The following is a 19,585-nucleotide window of genomic DNA, read 5'->3' as shown; positions in this document are numbered from 1 at the left end:
AAGCGTTTAAAAGATATTTTAAGAACTAAGTTTCAAGAAAAAAAAAATTAATAAAATCATACTTTTTCATTTAATTCTAATAGAACTTTAACATTGTATTCAATGTTAAAATTAAAATATTTAATGCTAAAAGTTTAAAAAGTATAAAAAATAATTTAGAAACAAATTTTTGCTGAAAAAAATCGACTCTAAATTAATTTAAAAATTTCTTTTGGCATCGATTTAGAGACATCTTATATATATATGTTTCCGTTCTTAAAAAAAGGCATGTTTCATTATCGATAAAACTCTGAATGTACATTTTCTTTACAGCAATGCATTGAAATCTTACATTTTAAATAAAGAAATGGTCTAGAATTCTAAAATATAAGATTTCAATGCATCGTAGTAAAGTTCTAGGTATCAAATGATATGATATAAGATTCTAAGGCATAAAAACGAATAAAATGTGCATTTTAACATTCTAAACAATTCTTTGTTTAAAATATAAGACTTCAATGCATCGCAATACACATTTTAAAGTTCTAATCTACCAAACGTGATATGATTATGATATAAAATAAAAAAATGACTAATTAATTTAATGAAAGTCAAACATACCTATTTTGCATTCAAAGCATATACATATACTACCATATTACAATATTAACTTCAAGTTTATACATAAGATTATTTTTATATAGAAAATAAGAATTTTATGAACGATATTTTAAGCATATAATTGTTAAATATATGAAACAAGTGATAAAGATTATTCAATAATATAAATCAATATGTAGTATATCTCTATGCATTTTATGTATTATATGCACTATATGTAATTAATATATATGTATGTTTGTGTGTGAATTATATGCTATGTAAAATGTGGTGTATACGTGTATACAATCAGAAAAAAATTATATTTTGTAATTTAAGAATTAAAATTTCTTTTGGTCTAAAAATCATACACTATTAGAAATCTTAAACAAATATATTAAATTTTTAGCTTTAAAATATTCCTTATAAATAATCTTGAAAGTTATACGTCACACATTAATTTATGCAAATAAATAGTAGTTATTTAATTATATCTATTATTGGAGCTAATAATGTGTGTGTGTGAATTTAAAATATAAACTAGACTAATTTATCAAGCATTACTAAGATAATGAATACTACAAGAGAGATATATATATATAGATATAAATGAAAATACTTACTTGCTTTCATTAGACAATGGAGCGACGTATAGAGGAAGAACGTGACCAGGTGGAATTGATGCAGCCACCATTTTTTTCCCACCAATAATAGCTTGCGAATGATTAGCATAAATATCCAAATTAATTGGTGTGCTAAGTTTCTGACTCAGAAGTAACGGCATATCTGTCAATCTTTCCAACAAATCTCTTTTTTCGTGACGCACATGCATCTTCAAAGTATAATCTCCTTTTTCTAATTTTTGGATTGTATACTGCAACAGAATATTATTTGTATATTTTTTTATGAAAATATAATTTTTTATGATAATATTCTTATCAATATTATTAAAATTAATAATTCAAATAAAAAAAACTCACTTTAGACGGATATGCATCTCCACAACTTATTAGTTGCTTGTTACTGTCATAAAGCATCCACATTTGACTCTCATATTCACTCTCATACAACAAATCACTAAGCAATGCAGCGTTTGGTGTGATTTCAGTTGCTTTTCCTGAGTGGAATATGTATGTTAATTGTAATTCATATATTTGTCGACACGGCGGGATAATGTCACGCACTCGTAGAGGAGTAATTTTCGATTCATTAGGCCTATAACGTTACATGATTATATGTATCTCATAAGTTACTTAGTATCTCAATGTAGAAATAAATTTGCATAGAAATAATATAAAGTATGTCTTTAAATAAGACATACTTTAAGACTTGAACAGATGTTTTCAGAGAGACATTGGGTACAACTTCTTCATTTCTGAGAGAGCTACGTAATTCAAGACGATTTATTCCATCTCCTGATTGCATCGTAAGATTACCACATATCATATGAATTCCATGAAATTCTATGCAATAATCAATAAACATGTCACCCAGATTTGCCCAATATTTCGCAATAACTACTTCTAGTATTAATCCACTCTGAAACAAAGTCAAGATTAAATATATTAAAATTTAAAAATTTATTAAAATTTTTATAACGTATTCATATATTTCTAAGAGACTTGTGATACCTGCACAGCAAATGGTTGAACAGTTTCCGACTGAGATGTAACGTTAATTATTCTGTTAACTTCATGAGTCTTACAAGCCAGACGAGGTTTTAGTTGAACGGTGTGAATCACAAATCTACCAGTTTTATCCTTCTCTGTGCTTTTCAATCTGAGAACTTCAAGCAAATTATTATATATTAACATATGATATTATGATATTAACATTATCATTGATATCCAGATTGTATGAAATAATAAAATACACAACGAGATAGCTGTCTTACCTGCCCAAGTAGCATCTTCCGGAACAAGAATAAAATGACGTTGAATCGTATTAGGTTTAAATAAAATGTTTGTATATGTTAAGTCTGGAAGAAGAGCAGTCTTCGGAAGTGTCATTGGTTGGACGACAGTCACAGGAATTTGGAATACTGGTCCTTTCGCGACATTGGTTACATCGTATGCCCGCACACTAAAAATTATAAACAAACATTATAAATTTAAACTTGCAACTAATTCAGAATTTTTTATATAAAAATGCAGAATATTTCTTTTACCTGGTTGCATGAACACCTTCTGGTAAGTTAGAAGCTTCAATTCTAATCGCAAAAGCACGAGGCATATGCATCAAGTCCAAGTGTGTTGGATATTGAACCCACGAAGCATCACACACAAGTGTTAACTTCAGATTGAAGTCAATTTTGCGTGCTGGATCTGCAAAATAATATAAACTTATTTTATATATGACTCCCTAGAGCTAATATATAATTTTATATAATTCTCTCTAGACAGATATCTTTTGTATCACAAGTATTGAAATAATAAAAAAAGTTTTCCAAGTGTTACCTATATTTTCACTATTTATGAATACTGGTTCGACAGTAACTGCATAATCCTTTGGACGATCAATGATACCCGTTCTCATATGAATACCTTTCGAATTGTTAATGCCGCAGTTAATGGCAAATCGAATGTCTCTTTCAGGAGCATCGCAATACGAGACAAGATTATCAAATGCACGTTCGACTTGCAATAGGCCAGAGCCTTGTGCAAATGGATCTAAATTGGATACAAACAGAGCGGTATTTTCCAGAGCCCTTTTTATACTATAGGGAGAATATGGACAACCTTTGGCGAGAAGGCCCGATATAAGAACCGCTGAAATACAAAAAAGTTCGGTATAAGAACATTTTCATAATTATGCTCGCTTTAGTGTAATCACAGATAGAAAGTTCAATACGTACCAACTGCTCCAGTTACATGTGGACTTGCCATACTTGTGCCATTCATAAGTTGACTTTTCCTAAGTGTAAAATTTGGGACACTGGTGATAGCACCTCCTGGTGCACACACTGTCACACCAGCACCTCCGTCTATCATTGGGCCACGGGAGGACCAAGTATATGGCATGCCTGCCATCTTTTCTCTTAAAGAATATTCAGCTACCATCATGTCGGGCGACACATATGCGCCGACACTAATAATACTGTTTGAACTGATGTCAGGAGGTGTTCCTATAATTTTTTTAAAGTATTTGGGTATAAAATGTCTGGATACGTTGTGTGAAAAAAATTAATTTTACGCCGTGAGTGTAATGGTGCTGGAAAAATCACATCAAGCGATAAGGTTGATTCTAAGAAGCAGATGGAATGTCAGTGAAATGTTATTATAATTACCAATAGTACATAGAGCTGGTCCAAGATTGCCAGCGGACGCAACCCAGGATACACCATATACGTCAATAACTTCATTCATCAGTTCTCCTATTCTACCTGTATTCGACCAGTGAGCGTGCTCTCCGTAACTCATGTTTATAACGTGAACCTTCTCTTTGCGTTTCATAATATGAATCATTGCTCGTACAACAGCAGTTCCAGTTTCCATTGTACCAAGACGTCCATCACCGACAGTTAGCGAAATAATTTGGGCACCTGGTGCTACCCCGTTTAATTCGGGATTATCGGGAAAATACGCAGCCGCGATTGATGCCACGTGTGTACCATGACTTGCTGTAATATGATTTAATCAAAAGAAATTTAATAAAAACTGACGCTCAATATTACACGACTTCAATGCGTTTGTTCCTGTACTTACAACACAAGCTGACAATTTCTAACGTATTTCCTTCATCATGAATATTAATACTAATATTTAACTGATCTTCTTGAGTAAGAGGAGCAAATTCCCTCGTGACAGAATATTCACCAAGGAAAACGCCAGCTTCTAAATTACCTTCTTCAGAAGTATCAATACATGCTCTATTACAGAAAAAAAAAATAGATATAAAATTAAAAAAGTAAACATAATGTAAACAATTTAAACTTTTTAATATATAAGTATGTGCAAATTTAGAATTACAACATACTCGAAATAAGATTACCTCCAAATGTTACCATCGTGAAAAACAACGCAATCATAAGTGGGCCCTGCATCACAATACTTTTTCTCAAGGCTGTTCAATACTTCAACACGGGCTTCAAGTTCTTCTTTCTGCAGTCTTTCTTCCACAGTCGATAATTGAGGATTCTTGCTCTCAAATTCCTACATGTTATAATTACTTATGTATTGAAATGGATTTATTTAATAAAACTATATGCTAATAATGCTATAAGATTTCGATTTACAATAATTTAGTTCAACACACATATATATATCTTAGATTCTAAAAATTTCTGTATATTAATAATAATTTAGATTACATCTTAATATAAAAATAACACTGCAAAATTAATAAGAATGCTATACATAGCACTCATATAATTTGCTTAAGAGAACATTATGCAATGGAATCAATGTCTTTACAATAGATCAATCTGCCAAATACAAATATAGCATTAGATACGGATCACTGTGACGTGTGTTGTGAAATAGCGGCCTCATTTAATTGCATGATTTGACATGCTCACAACACTCCTATCTTTGGATCACATGAACTAAAATTCTAATTACAACTTGCTAAACAATGTTTCCAATAATTATGATGTATCAGCAATATTATAATTATATATATAAAGTAAGATGACAAAGCAAAAAGAAGTGTTACTTTAATATTGTAAAAAATAAAAATTATAACTTAAACTTATCTCAAGATATAAAATATGAAATAAATAACTTGAAAATACTTGAAAATAAAAGAATTATTAATATCCTACATTTAAATCGTTGAAATCGACAGGCTAATGTAATATTTCATACATATTAAAAAACAATTAAAGTTTCAATAAAAACATTGGTATAAAAAAACTTGAGAATTCAATATTACAATACCGAAAAAACAGCAGCATAGAGCTCTAAGAGTCAAACTAATAATATTATTATATACCTGTAATTGCCTGGAAGCTTCTGCAAGTGCTGTCTTATGTCCATCATCCCAAAGATGCTTTTTACGCTCTGCTACTACTCTTTCCTTTAATTTAGTAGGATATAATGAATACAGATTTTTTAAACCAATATGATACTGTCCACTAGGATTATTCCAAGTAGATGGAACCTAAGAATTAAACATTATGATTTGTATGTACTATAATTATGAAGTTATAAAATATATAACACAACATTTTATTCTTTTTTTTTTTCAAAATAAAAAATGTTGCAATATATAATATTTATTAAACATACCTTTAATTTACGACCAGTTAAACCATTAATATATCCATCTGGTGCTTGAACAACTTTGTTAGTGTCTACATCTCCTGCTCCACTACAGTCAAATCTTTCAATAATTTTTGGTTTTCCATCTGATGTCATCTAAATCCCAAGAATTGTATTTATAAGTAATTAATTAATATTTCTTTAATTTAAAATTATAATTGAAGTTATAATATGTTTAGTCAGTCCTTAAAATATCAATTTATCAAAAGCTGCAAAGTACAATACATAAAAAATTATTTAAGAAATAATCAAACTGCATGACTTGTATTGTAAAATATTCAAATTGTAGAACAAAGACATTGTACTGACATATGCCATGACATGGTACAAAAATAGTTACAAAATCAAAATTGTTATAATAAAATAAAATCTTAGCTGTTAAATAATTCTGAATTATTAACATAAAGAAGTCAATAATAAAATTAGCTTGCTGGCATTAAAAAAAGTTTTCCCTAATATCTTAGACCAAAAATGATCGTTCCATGAAAGAGCAAATAGCATGACTTTTATTTTATCTTTCAATGTAGATAGTTTTTAAGATACATGAAGTACTAAAGATAATTAAGAGAAAGAAGTGTGGTAGATGATAGTTATTGGTTGAGATACATTTATTTACGTGAAATTTTACATTCGTATTTTAAGAGTTGAGCGGACGGCTAAGAAACAATAAAATAGCGCTTTGCGGAATCCTGGAGACATCGATGTATAATCAAAGCTATAAATTTGCCCTCACTTACCTGCATACCAGGAGCTCCAGGATCCACTCCGGAATCGAGGATCGCGATGATGACGCCCCGTCCATCGTACTCGGGGTATTTGGTGAGGAATTGAGTGACACCCGTCTCTTTTTTAGGCAGCAACCCCCAAACAGGAAAATTACAATCAATGACGTCTGCCATGTTTCGAATGCCACTGCCACCGCGACTGTAAGAAAACCACTTGTGATGTTTCCTTTGTACTGCCACAGCCTTATATATCAATCAAAAAATAAGATCTGCGCTTGCGTGCGTGCTGATGCGTCCGTTTTTGAGGAGGTTATGTTAATGACAGTTAGTGACGAACGGTACAACAGTCTCGGCGTCGTATGAGAAGTTTTTGGCATATTAACTGTAGATGGTAGCACCTGCATCTAGCATCACGTCAATAATTACAGATACACTGTGTATAGGTTAGTAGCAGATCAGATGTACGCGATTGAATGTGTAGTTGATCATGAGAGGTTATGTTTCTCGCCTATTTTGAATAAATAGCCAAACTGGCTTTCGATCATATTTTCCACTACACGAAAGAATGCAGCACTTATTCGATAAGCCGAAGTGGGAATGACGTAACCGCAATTCGAGCGAGTCATGTGCAAACTTAAAGTATGGTTGTCACGCAACGAAAGATGAAGCAGGTTGCAATCTTCACGGTTTGTATATTATTAGGTGAGTTTAAAAATATTACAATTTTTCAGGAGCAGTGATTCTTTTCACCATAAGAAATTGTCAGATTGTCGGATTTCATAATTCAACAAGCCAATTTGTTTCTTTTCCATGTTCTAATTTTTTGCATTAAAAAATATTTGATTTATGCCTTTATGTTATAGTCAAACGTATTGCAAATTTGAAATTCTTGAAATTGCAAATTCCCCTGGTCTTATTTTTGCACTCACTGCTTTTGAAAATACGTATTTACTTCCGCTTCTGACCTTGCAAACTTCTTGCAAGATCATGACTTTAAATCTCAATGTTTTTGTTCTTTTCTATTTAAAATTGTGTAATCTATATGTTGAATTTTGTTTGACACATACTTTTCTTTTAAAAATATTTTGTTTACGCAATTACATTGACATATGTATACGAATATTCCTATTAGTGTATTGCAGAATGCTTACAACTACAGCTTTATGTTAAAAATAGCAAAGTGTCATAATTCCTACTTTACATGTGCGGATAAAATTCAACCTTCGAAAAATAAAAGTCTAGAACATATAGCGAAAAGTTATTGTAAGAAGAACGTTTTGTTAAATAAATTGAATACGCTGACAAATATTTTTGTTTGATTTTATAGAATTTTTTATATTTCTCCGTTTTCAATTATAAGTTGAAATGTATAAAATCATGATATTCAATGGAAAGCGCACTTGTATAATTGTTGTGGCTTGAATCATCTGTAATTATTGTATTATCAAGAAATGTTATCAACATTTGTTTAGTGTTGACAAATGTCCCAATAATTTTAAATGATTAATAGATATTTAATACGCAAATAAATATTATTGAGCGGATATTGTGGAATATACTTTCCTTCGAATACTATTTTTATTCTATTGTTCTCCATAAAACAACAACGATTTCATAAAATTAATGCAATAATATTTTCATATTACTTACTGGCAACCAAAAAGCTTTTTCAGAGTACGAATATACAGCATAATTTACGTAATGTCCGTCATTTGCGCTAAAGATCACTGAACGCTGAGCAAGAGATTGAGTAAAACAGTACAGAGTGGGGAATTTTTGGAGCGTACTATTGCGCGTAGACGTCATATTTGATTTTAAATAAACTATTATAAACTATCACGTTTGCTAAGATGTAATCTATATAAATATTATAAATTTCATAAAATAATTTGATGGAAATGATACGAAAATTCATATGTGAAAGCGATTTCTCATGTTTTTCCCTAAAATATTCTGTCTGATACGAAATGTCAATAAAATAAATTTATATTTGATTTTATTCATAAAAAAATACTTTTTGCAAGACAATTACATTATTATATCTTTTAATTCCAATTTTAACATTATAATTATTACATTATCGTGAAATTTGTGTCAAGCAATATGTCTGCATGACTAGATTCGTAATAACTAGATTTTCTTCGCTTGGAATAGTATTGGGCTTTTACAAAACTCTGGTGACTACAGAAGAAGAACGATCCTTTGGCCGAAATCGCGCCGTAGTTAGGAATAAAGTCAGTTTCGACAACAATGAGGTTGGAACGCAAAAAATTCACGAAGCCGAGGAGGAAATATCCGACGACATCAAGAACATCGAGGAAGCGAAGATTCGCATCCGCGAACTGGAGGGTAAGCTGCAGCATTTGGAAGCAGCGATCAAGAACGGAGTGGCGAAGGATTTTCCGACGGTGAAATTTTTAAATTATAAGAATCGAAAACGCATACTAGTGACGGGTGGCGCAGGTTTCGTCGGTTCTCATCTGGTGGATCGCCTAATGCTCGCTGGACATGAAGTTATAGTCGTCGACAACTTTTTCACCGGCAGAAAGCGAAATGTGGAGCACTGGGTCGGTCACGAGAACTTCGAATTGGTGCACCACGATATCGTGAGACCATTATATCTGGAAGTCGACGAGATCTACCATCTTGCCAGCCCGGCCAGCCCGCCACATTACATGTTAAACCCCGTGAAAACAATAAAGACGAACACTTTAGGCACTATAAATATGTTGGGTGAGATATCGACAAAAAAAAAGTGTTTGAAAACAGAGTTGCTCAAGATAACGTTGCGTAACTTGTTGACGATATTTCAGGACTAGCGAAACGAGTCGGCGCGCGAGTATTAATTGCGAGCACGTCGGAAGTATATGGAGATCCGAATGAACATCCGCAGGCTGAAACATACTGGGGCCACGTAAATCCCATCGGTAAGATTCTGAATATTTTGTCGTGCTAAGAAGTGTATTTTTTCCTGTAAATTGTTAACATTTTCACGGAAAATGTATTGAAATACAGGTCCACGAGCATGTTACGATGAAGGAAAACGGGTTGCCGAGACGTTGAGCTACGCTTATATGAGACAAGAAGGCGTTTCAGTGCGAGTCGCACGAATTTTTAATACCTTCGGTCCCCGAATGCACATGAATGATGGTCGCGTCGTGTCAAACTTTATCCTTCAGGCTTTGCAAAATGATTCAATCACAATTTATGGTAACGGAAAACAGACACGATCATTTCAGTATGTTTCCGATCTGGTTGATGGATTAGTAGCGCTAATGGCATCTAATTATACCTTACCCGTGAATATCGGAAATCCCGTAGAGCACACGATCGAAGGTAAGTCACCTATTTTGCACATCATAATTGTTTGATTTTATTCATCTGAAAGTTAACACAACAATTTGTTACAGAATTTGCGCGCATGATAAAAGATTTGGTCGGCGCTACTAGCGAAATAATCGAACTCGCAGCAGTCGAGGACGACCCGCAGAGAAGAAGACCGAATATCAGAAGAGCCAAGGAATATCTCAATTGGGAACCGAAAGTTCCTTTAGCTGAAGGTTTGAAAAAAACTATAATATACTTTGCTAAAGAATTAAAAAGAACAAAGCATTCTCAGAAAAATAGTTTTAAGCAGTCTTCTTACAAAAACGATCACGATATAGTAGAACAGCTTTAAAGGATCAAGTGTAGCGATACGATTAATGTATCCACTTTCAAAAGTGGCGTGAAAGTGCCATTACGCTATGGACCAGTATGTGCCAAAAAAATCCCCGTCCAATTTGAATTTTACGTAATTTATACAGTAATGAATATACACTAACGAATGTATCGCGATACACGATTAGTCAATCTCTTAAACTTTTTTATCATACGCATAGAACACGTTTTTTACAAGAATAATTTAAAATGTATTTTTATTTTTCTCTTTCTGTTTCGGTAATTTTTTATACATATATTTGAAATATATTTATAATATATAAATAGTTCATGTGTTAATATATTTTTTTAAATATGTTTTAAAATTTATTTTGTACTATTTATTTGGAGCACTATCACTATTTCTGTGTACAGATAATGTTTTATTTTTTTTTATTTCATAATTGTACATTTTTTATTTCATGTACGCGGTCCTATAATTTACATAAAAGTAGAATTGAAAAATGGTGCCGATAATATAAGAAAATGTTGTTTTCTTCTTTGTAATATATTAAAAATCGCAAGCTTGAACATGGAATTACTTCGTTTATAAGCTCTTGTGTATAAAAGTATATATAGTAACCACAAAACATTGTTCGCTTTCGATTTTATTGTCTTAGTCATGATAGTTATAATATCAAAAATGTACTTGCAATATAGAATATTAAGAAATGTTTATATTATTAAGTTATTTAAGTATAGCGGTAAAAAATTTGTGGATTCTTGTACAACGCCATCGAAGCGGATGGCAATGCCGATAAAATAATGTTTGTAATATATTACAGTTATATGATATAAAAATATAGTGTGGATACACATTTAGTGTAATCATAAAAATGTGAGACTGTAACAACAAACAACGTATAAGCAGGAAAGTAATTTTATATTTTATATATAAATAGCAGAAAAAAGCCACCTTTACGATAATGTATCCTTTACATAATAATAATATAGGTACAATTTAATTAATTCCTACATTGTCGCTATCAAAAATGATAAGATGTTAGTTTATCGCAGTAAATTCCTTTCGTATAAGAGTAATAAAATGAACATATAATAATATCTAAAATATAATGTAAATAACTATGCATTAAAACATATGTAAACGAATGTCTTTGTATCAAAAAGCATAAAAATATATGTACATTGCTGGATATAGCATATACTTCAATGTAAACATCATTATTTTCATAATGATATAATGTCATTTCACAATTTGTTCTCCAAATTTTTATTTTATTTTCTCTTCAAGTATAAGCAGTATAAAAAGCTAATAAAAAAATTTTTTTTAAATTTTTAAATTAATTTATTAAATTTAAAAATTTTCTAATCTCCAAGATAACAAATTTGATTTCACGAAATGAATCACTGTCAGCCTGCTTCAACAAATTTCTCACTCTTACATAACGCGTCACTAATTCTTATCCGGTCGGCGAGCATGACTAGATAATATAATCCTATTGTGTGCGCGACCATTTATGAGCGACCATTTATGAGCGATGCATTCCAGGACAAGATTGAAGAATAGTCCGTGTCGTTTAGTGCGACTATTTGAAGGGCCGATTGGTCGTAATAGGTGTCGCGTGGGCTATGACAGGGCGCGCGTGGTCGACCGCGTCTCATCTCTTCAAAAAAAGACGAACGGAAGATGAAAGGAAGAGTAAGTGGAAGAGAGATATAAGGCCCGGTAAGATTCTTAATGATAATGATCGCATCCGGGATATACTCGGCGACTCGGTTGGCGCAAATGAAAGTGCCGCCGGGGTGACGATGATGACCTAATCGTTGTAAAGGCGTTCGTACGAAGTCTACGTCTGACTCGAAGTTTAAAGAGCACGTGAATGGCGAGTGACTACGTGCTTAAAAAAAAAAAACTAATTTAATTATAAATCTGTCTTAGCTGTTCTTTCCGCATTTACGATTGGACGCAATTTTAATTAAATTCGAATGAAATTCGAAACGATATTTCGAGTTAACTCTTAAATAATCTGCGAAGCATTTTTCAATCTTTTGATAAAATAGCTGAAACGCATTACATATTTCTCTTCTCGAACAGCTGTCATTAGGATACACACGTTAACAAGACTGACTTGCGCTTTTGTAGCGTTTACGCGTATCGACGTGGTTCCTCGACATCGCACTGACAAATGTACACGTATGCGTGCACAGCGACGAGAAAGATCAAAGTAGCCGAGCAACATCTCGTACAATTTCCTTATGACAAATGCGCCTGAGAATTATTATTATATAGGCAGTCAAATTATATTCACGTATGATCTATGAAACTGTAATTACGACTGCCTCGAGGCGGCCGAGGAAAAACAACAGCGACAGGGACAGGAGAAGTTGCGGCGCGTGTGTTCTTGACACTTCACTGATTTCAGCTCGATAAAATAAATATCGTGCCGATAAAAACACCACGGCGTACGTATAAAGGTTAATTTATCCGCAATGCGTTATAGAGGATAAATAAACGACTTCGCGCGATTTCCCGGATATCTGGCAAACATTCGCGAACTTTTTCAAGGGAGATTTATGTAAACGCGGTACGAAAGTAGTCGCGACCGAACATCTATCTGCGTCAGTGAGCCCGAAGGTAGACGGTCTCATTAAGTAGTATCATTTAATTTCTCCGGAACAAATTAAATAAATCAGTTTTTCTCTTGATAAATTGCACAAAGGGCAAGTGAACTGTATTTAATCTGTTCCACTTCGTAGATTGGAAAAGCACACATCTGTTGAGATTAAAGACTGCTGCGTACAGAAAGATAGATACGGAAGATGTCATTTCGAGATAATCGGTGAGTTTACGGAGGCGTAGGGTCCGTCGACACTTAACAAGCGTGCTTTCGGCGTGACACGGGCCTACGAGTGCTGACAACATTAGATGACTGCGTACAGGGCACTTTCTTGAAACTTCGGCTTATCGCCCGAACTCGAAGTGTCGAGTCCGGAAGACCCAAGTCAAGTTTCGACCATGAGAAACTTACAAATGCAAAGTTCGGCATGGGATCATAGTTACATTGCATAGTAACCAAAGTTGCACGGACGCGATAAAGATCCCATTCGAGTTTCCGGAGTGAGAGTAAGTGCGTCATGACCCTGCGATGTTTCATGCCGCGGAAACGCGTCACGGCACAGGTGTTACCGGGCGTTGCGAGGCGATGTTCGCGAGTAACGATAACAACCGATGCGGGTTAACAGTCGGGCAATAAAAGCCCTCCCCCTCGCGTTCCTTACAATCCAAACGTCCGGCGTGTAAAACATACAGGGATTTCAGTAAAATTATTTTACTACCCGGCCGTAATATACGAGCGTTTTCGATATTATTTTCTAAAAATTTTACGACTACTTTCGATTCTCGTCCGGTCGGAGGCTCGATATAATCGTTATCGATTGGTATAAAACGAAAATTTATGAGAATATTTCTCGTTGACACCTCGCCATTTATGATTATTAGGGAGGTTTTTTTTTTGTATGCTCCGCTCTTCATGCTGGCGGGCGCAATTTGTCCCGACTGTGGCGTTTTCCAATTTTTTTGTTACGTCGTGCGTTTTCATGATCTAAAAATATCTAGCCGGTGTATGTGCATCGTTCATGGCCGCAATGAGACGGGCAACACCGTCTGCAATGACCATCCGGCGCCGCGTGAATGACCCTACGGTTAGTGCAATACGTTGGTATCAAAGATTTTCTCATTTTGAAAAAGGTGCAAATCAAAAATTAACAATTTTAATATGTTTATACATATCGCGAAATAATAGAAATAAATACTAACATGGAACGCAGAAAATCCAATTAAAGCTCTCAAATTGTTTGAATTATTTAAATTTCAAATTATTGACAGACGTAATGTAAGTTACATAAACATTACAATAAAAAAACTGATGTAATTTATGTTGATGTAATGCGAAAAATGTGTTATTTTAATTATAAACGATTTGACACAATATGAAATAGAGAAAGAGAGAGAGATTGTGTTATCTTATATACCTATATGATATACCTAAAGTTATCTGTATTTATTTAATTTATTTATAGCGGTATGTTTCGAGAATCATCGAAAGAAGTATCGTAACCAGTTAGTCACGCCGATCACGCATCATTTCGAAATAAGAATGTAAAAATTCCGAGATTAGAAGTCCTAACTCAATTAAAAAAGAAAAAGATCCAGAAAATACGAAATTTCCATCACAAATCTTGAAAAGTGGATAATGTAAGCTCTATCACTACTTAATTGCCGTAAAACTCCGCAGTCTTCATTTTCACATCTCCCACGCATATGTCTGCGACTAAGCTCTTCCGTAATAGACTGCATTTATATACGCATTACTTCGGCGTAGAAGAGACCGAGATTTCCTCGCCCACCCGCCAGGACACCGGTTTTGCACTGGAGTGCGAGAGGAGGGCATCGCGGAAAGATGCACTTGGCGTGCCGCAGGACTCATAAGGCCGAGATCGGCGCGCAGTTTTCTGGCTCGCGCGCAGGGGGAGAGCAGCTGTTTCCAGGCTGGACGGTGCGGCGGCCACAGAACGTCGGGGACTTCAGTCTGATCGCGACCGTCGTGTTGCGAGGTTGTGTCACGGGAACCGGTTTGTTCGTGTTTCGAGAAACCGCCTCGTCGCCACGTGCATTCGTTCGTTCAACTACAATCGCCCCGGCTCTGTGTGGTCGAACTTTTGCCGCCGGTTCAGGTTACGAGAAGACGCGCCGTCGATTAAATTTCACCGTCAGGAAGCGGCGTTCGCCGATGAAAGTCCGATATCGTCGGCTGGACCTTTCTTGCGTATAGGTGAGTCTTCCTTTTTTTTCTCTCTTTGAAAACAAGTGAACAGGCGAATTCCCGACGCGCAGCCACTTTTCACGCGATTATTCCTTTAACGCTCGATTCATTCGCGTTGTATAAATTTATCGGTGTTAAAGGTATGTAACTCGAAGGATTAAAATACATACCGGTTCACAGATGTATGCGTATATTGATTAGGCTGGACGTGATTACTTTAAATCACGCGCGTGGCCGCAATTTACATAATACTTTTATTTTTTGCGATCTAGATTACTTTCGCGAAGTTTTATATCGATCAGATTAGGCGGTTTTATTTCATTTTAAATTATTTTCTTTCGTTTTTAAAGTGCTGTAACTTGTAACTTTGATTATTTTCTCGTGTGATAATGATATTGCAAAATGTATAAATTATAACATATAATTCTGTTAATCTTAAAATACAGCTGGAGCAAAGAAACTACCTTTTTTTCTCCATTGTTAATGCAGTTCCCCCCCCAACGTTCAGACAGAATATAAAATACACTTCCGTCACACCAATGTATTATTCTTTGTTGAAGTAAATTTCATGTAGGCCGATTCGTGACCGATGCTACCATAAATATCAGCGAGCCGGTCTTGTGATGTCATGAAAAAAAAGCGGTATGGCATATGTCATCCCATTCAATAGGCCTTACTCATTCAAAGAATGTGTCCGAAACCTTCATATACTATTTCATACACTATTTCGACAGCGTTACAAACGTTTTTCACCGAAAACAGATTTCACACGAAAAGGCCAGTTTGTTCAATCTTCTATTATCTCGATGGCTATAATTTAAAAACTTTAAATTGTATATTGAATTAATTTCTAAAAAAATTGTTTGCATTTTTTTTTAAATCTTTTATCGGTGAAAATTGTATTGTTGAATTTTAATGGAAAGCATTCGTGACTGTCGCTTTTTGAAGTTTATGCGTTGCATATTATATAAAAGCGCGTGCCGCATGAAGCACATTTAAAAGGAGCAATGAAGCATATGCACAATGGTGTAATTGTATAGTACACGGTTTTTGTGTACAATAGCGTAATTGTATGACTTGGAATAATTCGAATCGGACTATTTTGGCTGAAACGTGTAAACGGATTAAGAAGAGAAAAGTTTTTCAATAAAAGTTGCGTCATTCAAAAGCATCCACGTTTGTGGAATTGCTAAATATAATCGCACGGAATTATGATTACGCAAACATAAAGCTAATTGTCGATTTTTTAAATGTATATTTTAAAAATTATATAATTTTTATGTAAGTCGAAATATAAACAAAATAAATTCAAAGTTATGCTTTTCACAAATCTTATTGTAATTTTCACAGAAAGAACTTTCAATCGTCCTAAATATAACATCGGTACATAAACATTGCATATGCAATGTGAATAAAATGCAATTGGTGTACAAAGCAATGAATTATTCGGCCGAGAAACGGAGAACGGATACCAAAGACTATGGTGATTATATGTGCGAGTGCAGAAACGATCTATATCACTGACATTGCGTTTCGTATCTAGTGCTCGATGGCATGATTAACGACTTATTGTGCATTCTTACACAGAAAGATTACTTATCACACGCGCTGTTTTTTTTATTTATTCCCAGACATCTGCATAAATCAACAGAGTTCACTGTTGACGTTGTGTGTTGATTTTCCACAGTTAAACAGGATTGATATCCATATAATATCTTAACCATTACTTAACGCATAATCTAAGAGAGCAAAATTAGCAATCGTAAAATTTATAGGTATTTTATGTAAAATACGCATAAATTGTATACCCAACGTGATGAAAAAAGCGCACACTCCCACAAGCGTAGTAAATAACTGATAATTATATAGCTTATAATTTTCTTAAGACTAGCTTATTAAATGTGATTATAAGATTGGATAACCAACGAGTCCATTTATTTTATTTTATTTTTTGTGAATGTATAAAACCAAAATATTACATCTCTGCAAATGGAATATTCTGAATTTGCTGGCGGACACAACTTGATAAAATCTGTTTTTCCGCATATCAGATGCAAATGATGTAAGCTTTTGATGACGAGAACCCTCTTGAAGTTCGTAACTCTGTTCGCATTCGTATTTGAGAGACACGCGAGAATTTTTTTTCCGGCTGACATTGAGGAAGTCGGTAGCAGTATGGTGAAATGAAAAATTATTTTGCGTATCATTTCAAAGAGCCAAAAATAGATCCAAGACGAAAGGTACGCGAATATAAAAGACTGAATAAATCATTGTGAATACTTTCTATCCGCGCTGTTCGCAAGACTTGTCTCGAGAATTTACGAATTCGTCTTGCCAATGCATTAGACGGATAAATATTACCGCGAGAACCGTCTACAAGATATTTCACGGCAAACTATTTTTAAGAAATTTTAATGGCTCGGCTATTGTTACGGTGTAATGGAAATCTGATTCTTAAAACTCTTATTAATGATGAAGAAAGATAAAGAGAGATGCATTATGTCTATTGGAGATCTATCGATTTTGAGAACTTATATATATTTTATATATATGTAAGTTAAATTTTATATATATAAGTTATATATATAACTTATATATATATATATATATATATATATAAAACTTAACTTATATATTTTATATATAACTATGTTCATAATGCCATGCTGCTACGAGATTTATTTTAAAAGAAAATTATTATAAGAATATTGAAAACTCTTGTCAATTCAATCTATTTTTATTGTTTCAAACCACTTCTTTTGTTTAATAGTGATAATAGTTTGATGATATTTATTTGTGTATATAAATTAATATTCAGCAAAACCATTTTTATTAATCCCTTAAGACGTAAGCTCGAGTTAACTCGGGCAATCGGTTCTGGCGTCAAATAAAAACCATGTGTTAAGGGGTTAATATATCTTTTATATTCTGAGAAAAATTATTCTAAAAATATTTTATTCTACATTGGGGTCTTCGAATTAATAAATATTAGAGTTTGGCATTTCTTGTATTACAATACATAAAAATTATATATTAAAGATCTTTGTTAACAGCGATGTGTAAATGTGAGTGTCAGCATATTCTTCATTTCAAATAAATATTCTGCGCAATTTATAGCGAGAGTGAAACTTACTAGCTCTAATGTATATGCACATAATTCGCAAATATTTCTATACGTGATATATATATATTCTGCATATCGATCTATATGCAATATGGTAACGCAATATAGTAATGCAATACCGTAACTATGTCTTGTACTAGATACTGAAAATAATTAAATTAAAATAAAGTTGATAGAGGCATGCGACAAAATATATATTCTTATCTTATTCAAAGCTTTATTACAATCATGATTTAAAAACAAATGTATTCGTCTAGCCAGATCAAGCATAAGTAAATATAATAAATGGTGTTGTACATTTTGTCTAATTCTATAGCAAAGAGCAGTATTCTGACAAATTGAGAACTCGAATTTGATTTGTAGATATATTATCTTTGCCTGATATTCGTACGGCAGCTTTACACTACTTATGTTTTAGTTTAGGCGTGGAGTAACATGCAAACCCTCACAGTCTAAAAATTAAAGCAAATGCAAGTGATATTATATTTTCTCTGTGTATTATAATCAATTGATCAAATTTTTGAATACGAAAAAATATGTATGCTAACTCCATCTAGTATATGAAAGTTTATAACACAGGTATTGAATGTATATATATACACAGTACTGATTCGCGGCCGATTAGCTTACAAGTTCAATACATGTACTACATCAATTTCTACACGATAGATGGAGAATAACACAAAGAGTTTCTCGTATTCAAAATATCAAAATAATGGTTATAACAGACGGACAGAAGACGAACAAAATTGTAACTCAAACCTGCAGGGGATTGCCGTGATCAAGAAGCGGTTTCCTCCAGGCACTATTGCCTGTATATTTTGCAAATAATTTTGCAGATATATTTGCAGTTAATTTTTGATAGTGTGGGGGACTTACAGAAATGTTTGGTACCCCACCTCTAAACTGAAAGAAACATAAGTTGTAATGTAAAGTTGTCATACTTACGAACACTTCGCAAGTGGTTGGGCTGGGTTTGAACTCAGGTTTTCATTTTTCGAGCCACTGCTGTTGACCACTACTCCACGCAGAACCTACGACCCTTTGCTTTTTCGTTTCCGTATTATTGGGCCGTAGCAGACAAGATATTCATCTTTTTATCAAATAAAACGTTCGTTTTTATATTCATTATTTTTGCGGACCAACAGTGTTCGCTTATTTTTTGCTTGTAATTCAGCCGACAAAACAATATACATTTGTTCCTAAATCATTATTCATTATTAAAGTTTCTGTCAAACAAAATATTTTTTATCTTTTAATTATTTTAATTTAATTTCGATTTATATTATTATTGCATTGCAATAATAGAAAATTGAAATGTTTATGAAATTTTTATAATTCCAAGTGTTGCAATAATATATTATATTTCTATCTCATGATATAAAAATTTTACTATAAAATTTGAAATAGAAA

General features: G+C 33.3%; 3 protein-coding genes across 8 annotated transcripts in view; 2 read left to right on the top strand and 1 right to left on the bottom strand.

The window, feature by feature from the left end:
* TppII (Tripeptidyl-peptidase II) overlaps nucleotides 1-19,585 on the bottom strand; it is a 93,414-nt gene that overhangs the window by 4,082 nt on the left and 69,747 nt on the right. The window contains exons 4-17 of one of the 3 annotated variants that reach the window (XM_067354972.1): nucleotides 6,578-6,764; nucleotides 5,808-5,936; nucleotides 5,512-5,679; nucleotides 4,570-4,730; nucleotides 4,284-4,447; nucleotides 3,866-4,198; nucleotides 3,434-3,703; nucleotides 3,036-3,347; nucleotides 2,747-2,903; nucleotides 2,474-2,661; nucleotides 2,211-2,365; nucleotides 1,901-2,118; nucleotides 1,560-1,794; nucleotides 1,203-1,453 (exon numbers count right to left, since the gene is read on the bottom strand). In XM_067354972.1, coding sequence (XP_067211073.1) covers nucleotides 1,203-1,453; nucleotides 1,560-1,794; nucleotides 1,901-2,118; nucleotides 2,211-2,365; nucleotides 2,474-2,661; nucleotides 2,747-2,903; nucleotides 3,036-3,347; nucleotides 3,434-3,703; nucleotides 3,866-4,198; nucleotides 4,284-4,447; nucleotides 4,570-4,730; nucleotides 5,512-5,679; nucleotides 5,808-5,936; nucleotides 6,578-6,739 — 2,903 coding nt within the window. In that variant the 5' untranslated portion in view covers nucleotides 6,740-6,764. Of the gene's footprint in view, nucleotides 1-1,202; nucleotides 1,454-1,559; nucleotides 1,795-1,900; nucleotides 2,119-2,210; nucleotides 2,366-2,473; nucleotides 2,662-2,746; nucleotides 2,904-3,035; nucleotides 3,348-3,433; nucleotides 3,704-3,865; nucleotides 4,199-4,283; nucleotides 4,448-4,569; nucleotides 4,731-5,511; nucleotides 5,680-5,807; nucleotides 5,937-6,577; nucleotides 6,854-19,585 lie in introns of those variants that run through there. The other 2 variants (XM_067354974.1, XM_067354973.1) reach the window with 2 other exon arrangements.
* On the top strand, nucleotides 6,986-11,429 carry Uxs (UDP-xylose synthase). Its single transcript, XM_012370117.2, has 5 exons — nucleotides 6,986-7,267; nucleotides 8,720-9,298; nucleotides 9,379-9,492; nucleotides 9,581-9,901; nucleotides 9,976-11,429. The coding sequence occupies exons 1-5, from the start codon at nucleotides 7,207-7,209 to the stop codon at nucleotides 10,242-10,244; spliced, it is 1,344 nt and encodes a 447-aa protein (XP_012225540.1). The 5' UTR covers nucleotides 6,986-7,206; the 3' UTR covers nucleotides 10,245-11,429.
* The window catches only part of Sulf1 (Extracellular sulfatase Sulf1), a 73,721-nt gene continuing 68,747 nt past the window's right edge, over nucleotides 14,612-19,585 (top strand). For all 4 annotated transcript variants that reach the window (XM_067354971.1, XM_012370113.2, XM_012370115.2 and 1 more), the window contains exon 1: nucleotides 14,612-15,057. The gene's annotated coding sequence lies outside the window, so the exon portion shown is untranslated. The remainder of the gene's footprint in view (nucleotides 15,058-19,585) is intronic.

The sequence above is a fragment of the Linepithema humile genome, chromosome 5, assembly GCF_040581485.1.
Source record: "Linepithema humile isolate Giens D197 chromosome 5, Lhum_UNIL_v1.0, whole genome shotgun sequence".
Lineage (NCBI taxonomy): Eukaryota > Metazoa > Arthropoda > Insecta > Hymenoptera > Formicidae > Linepithema > Linepithema humile.
This window is presented reverse-complemented; position numbering and strand designations above follow the sequence as displayed.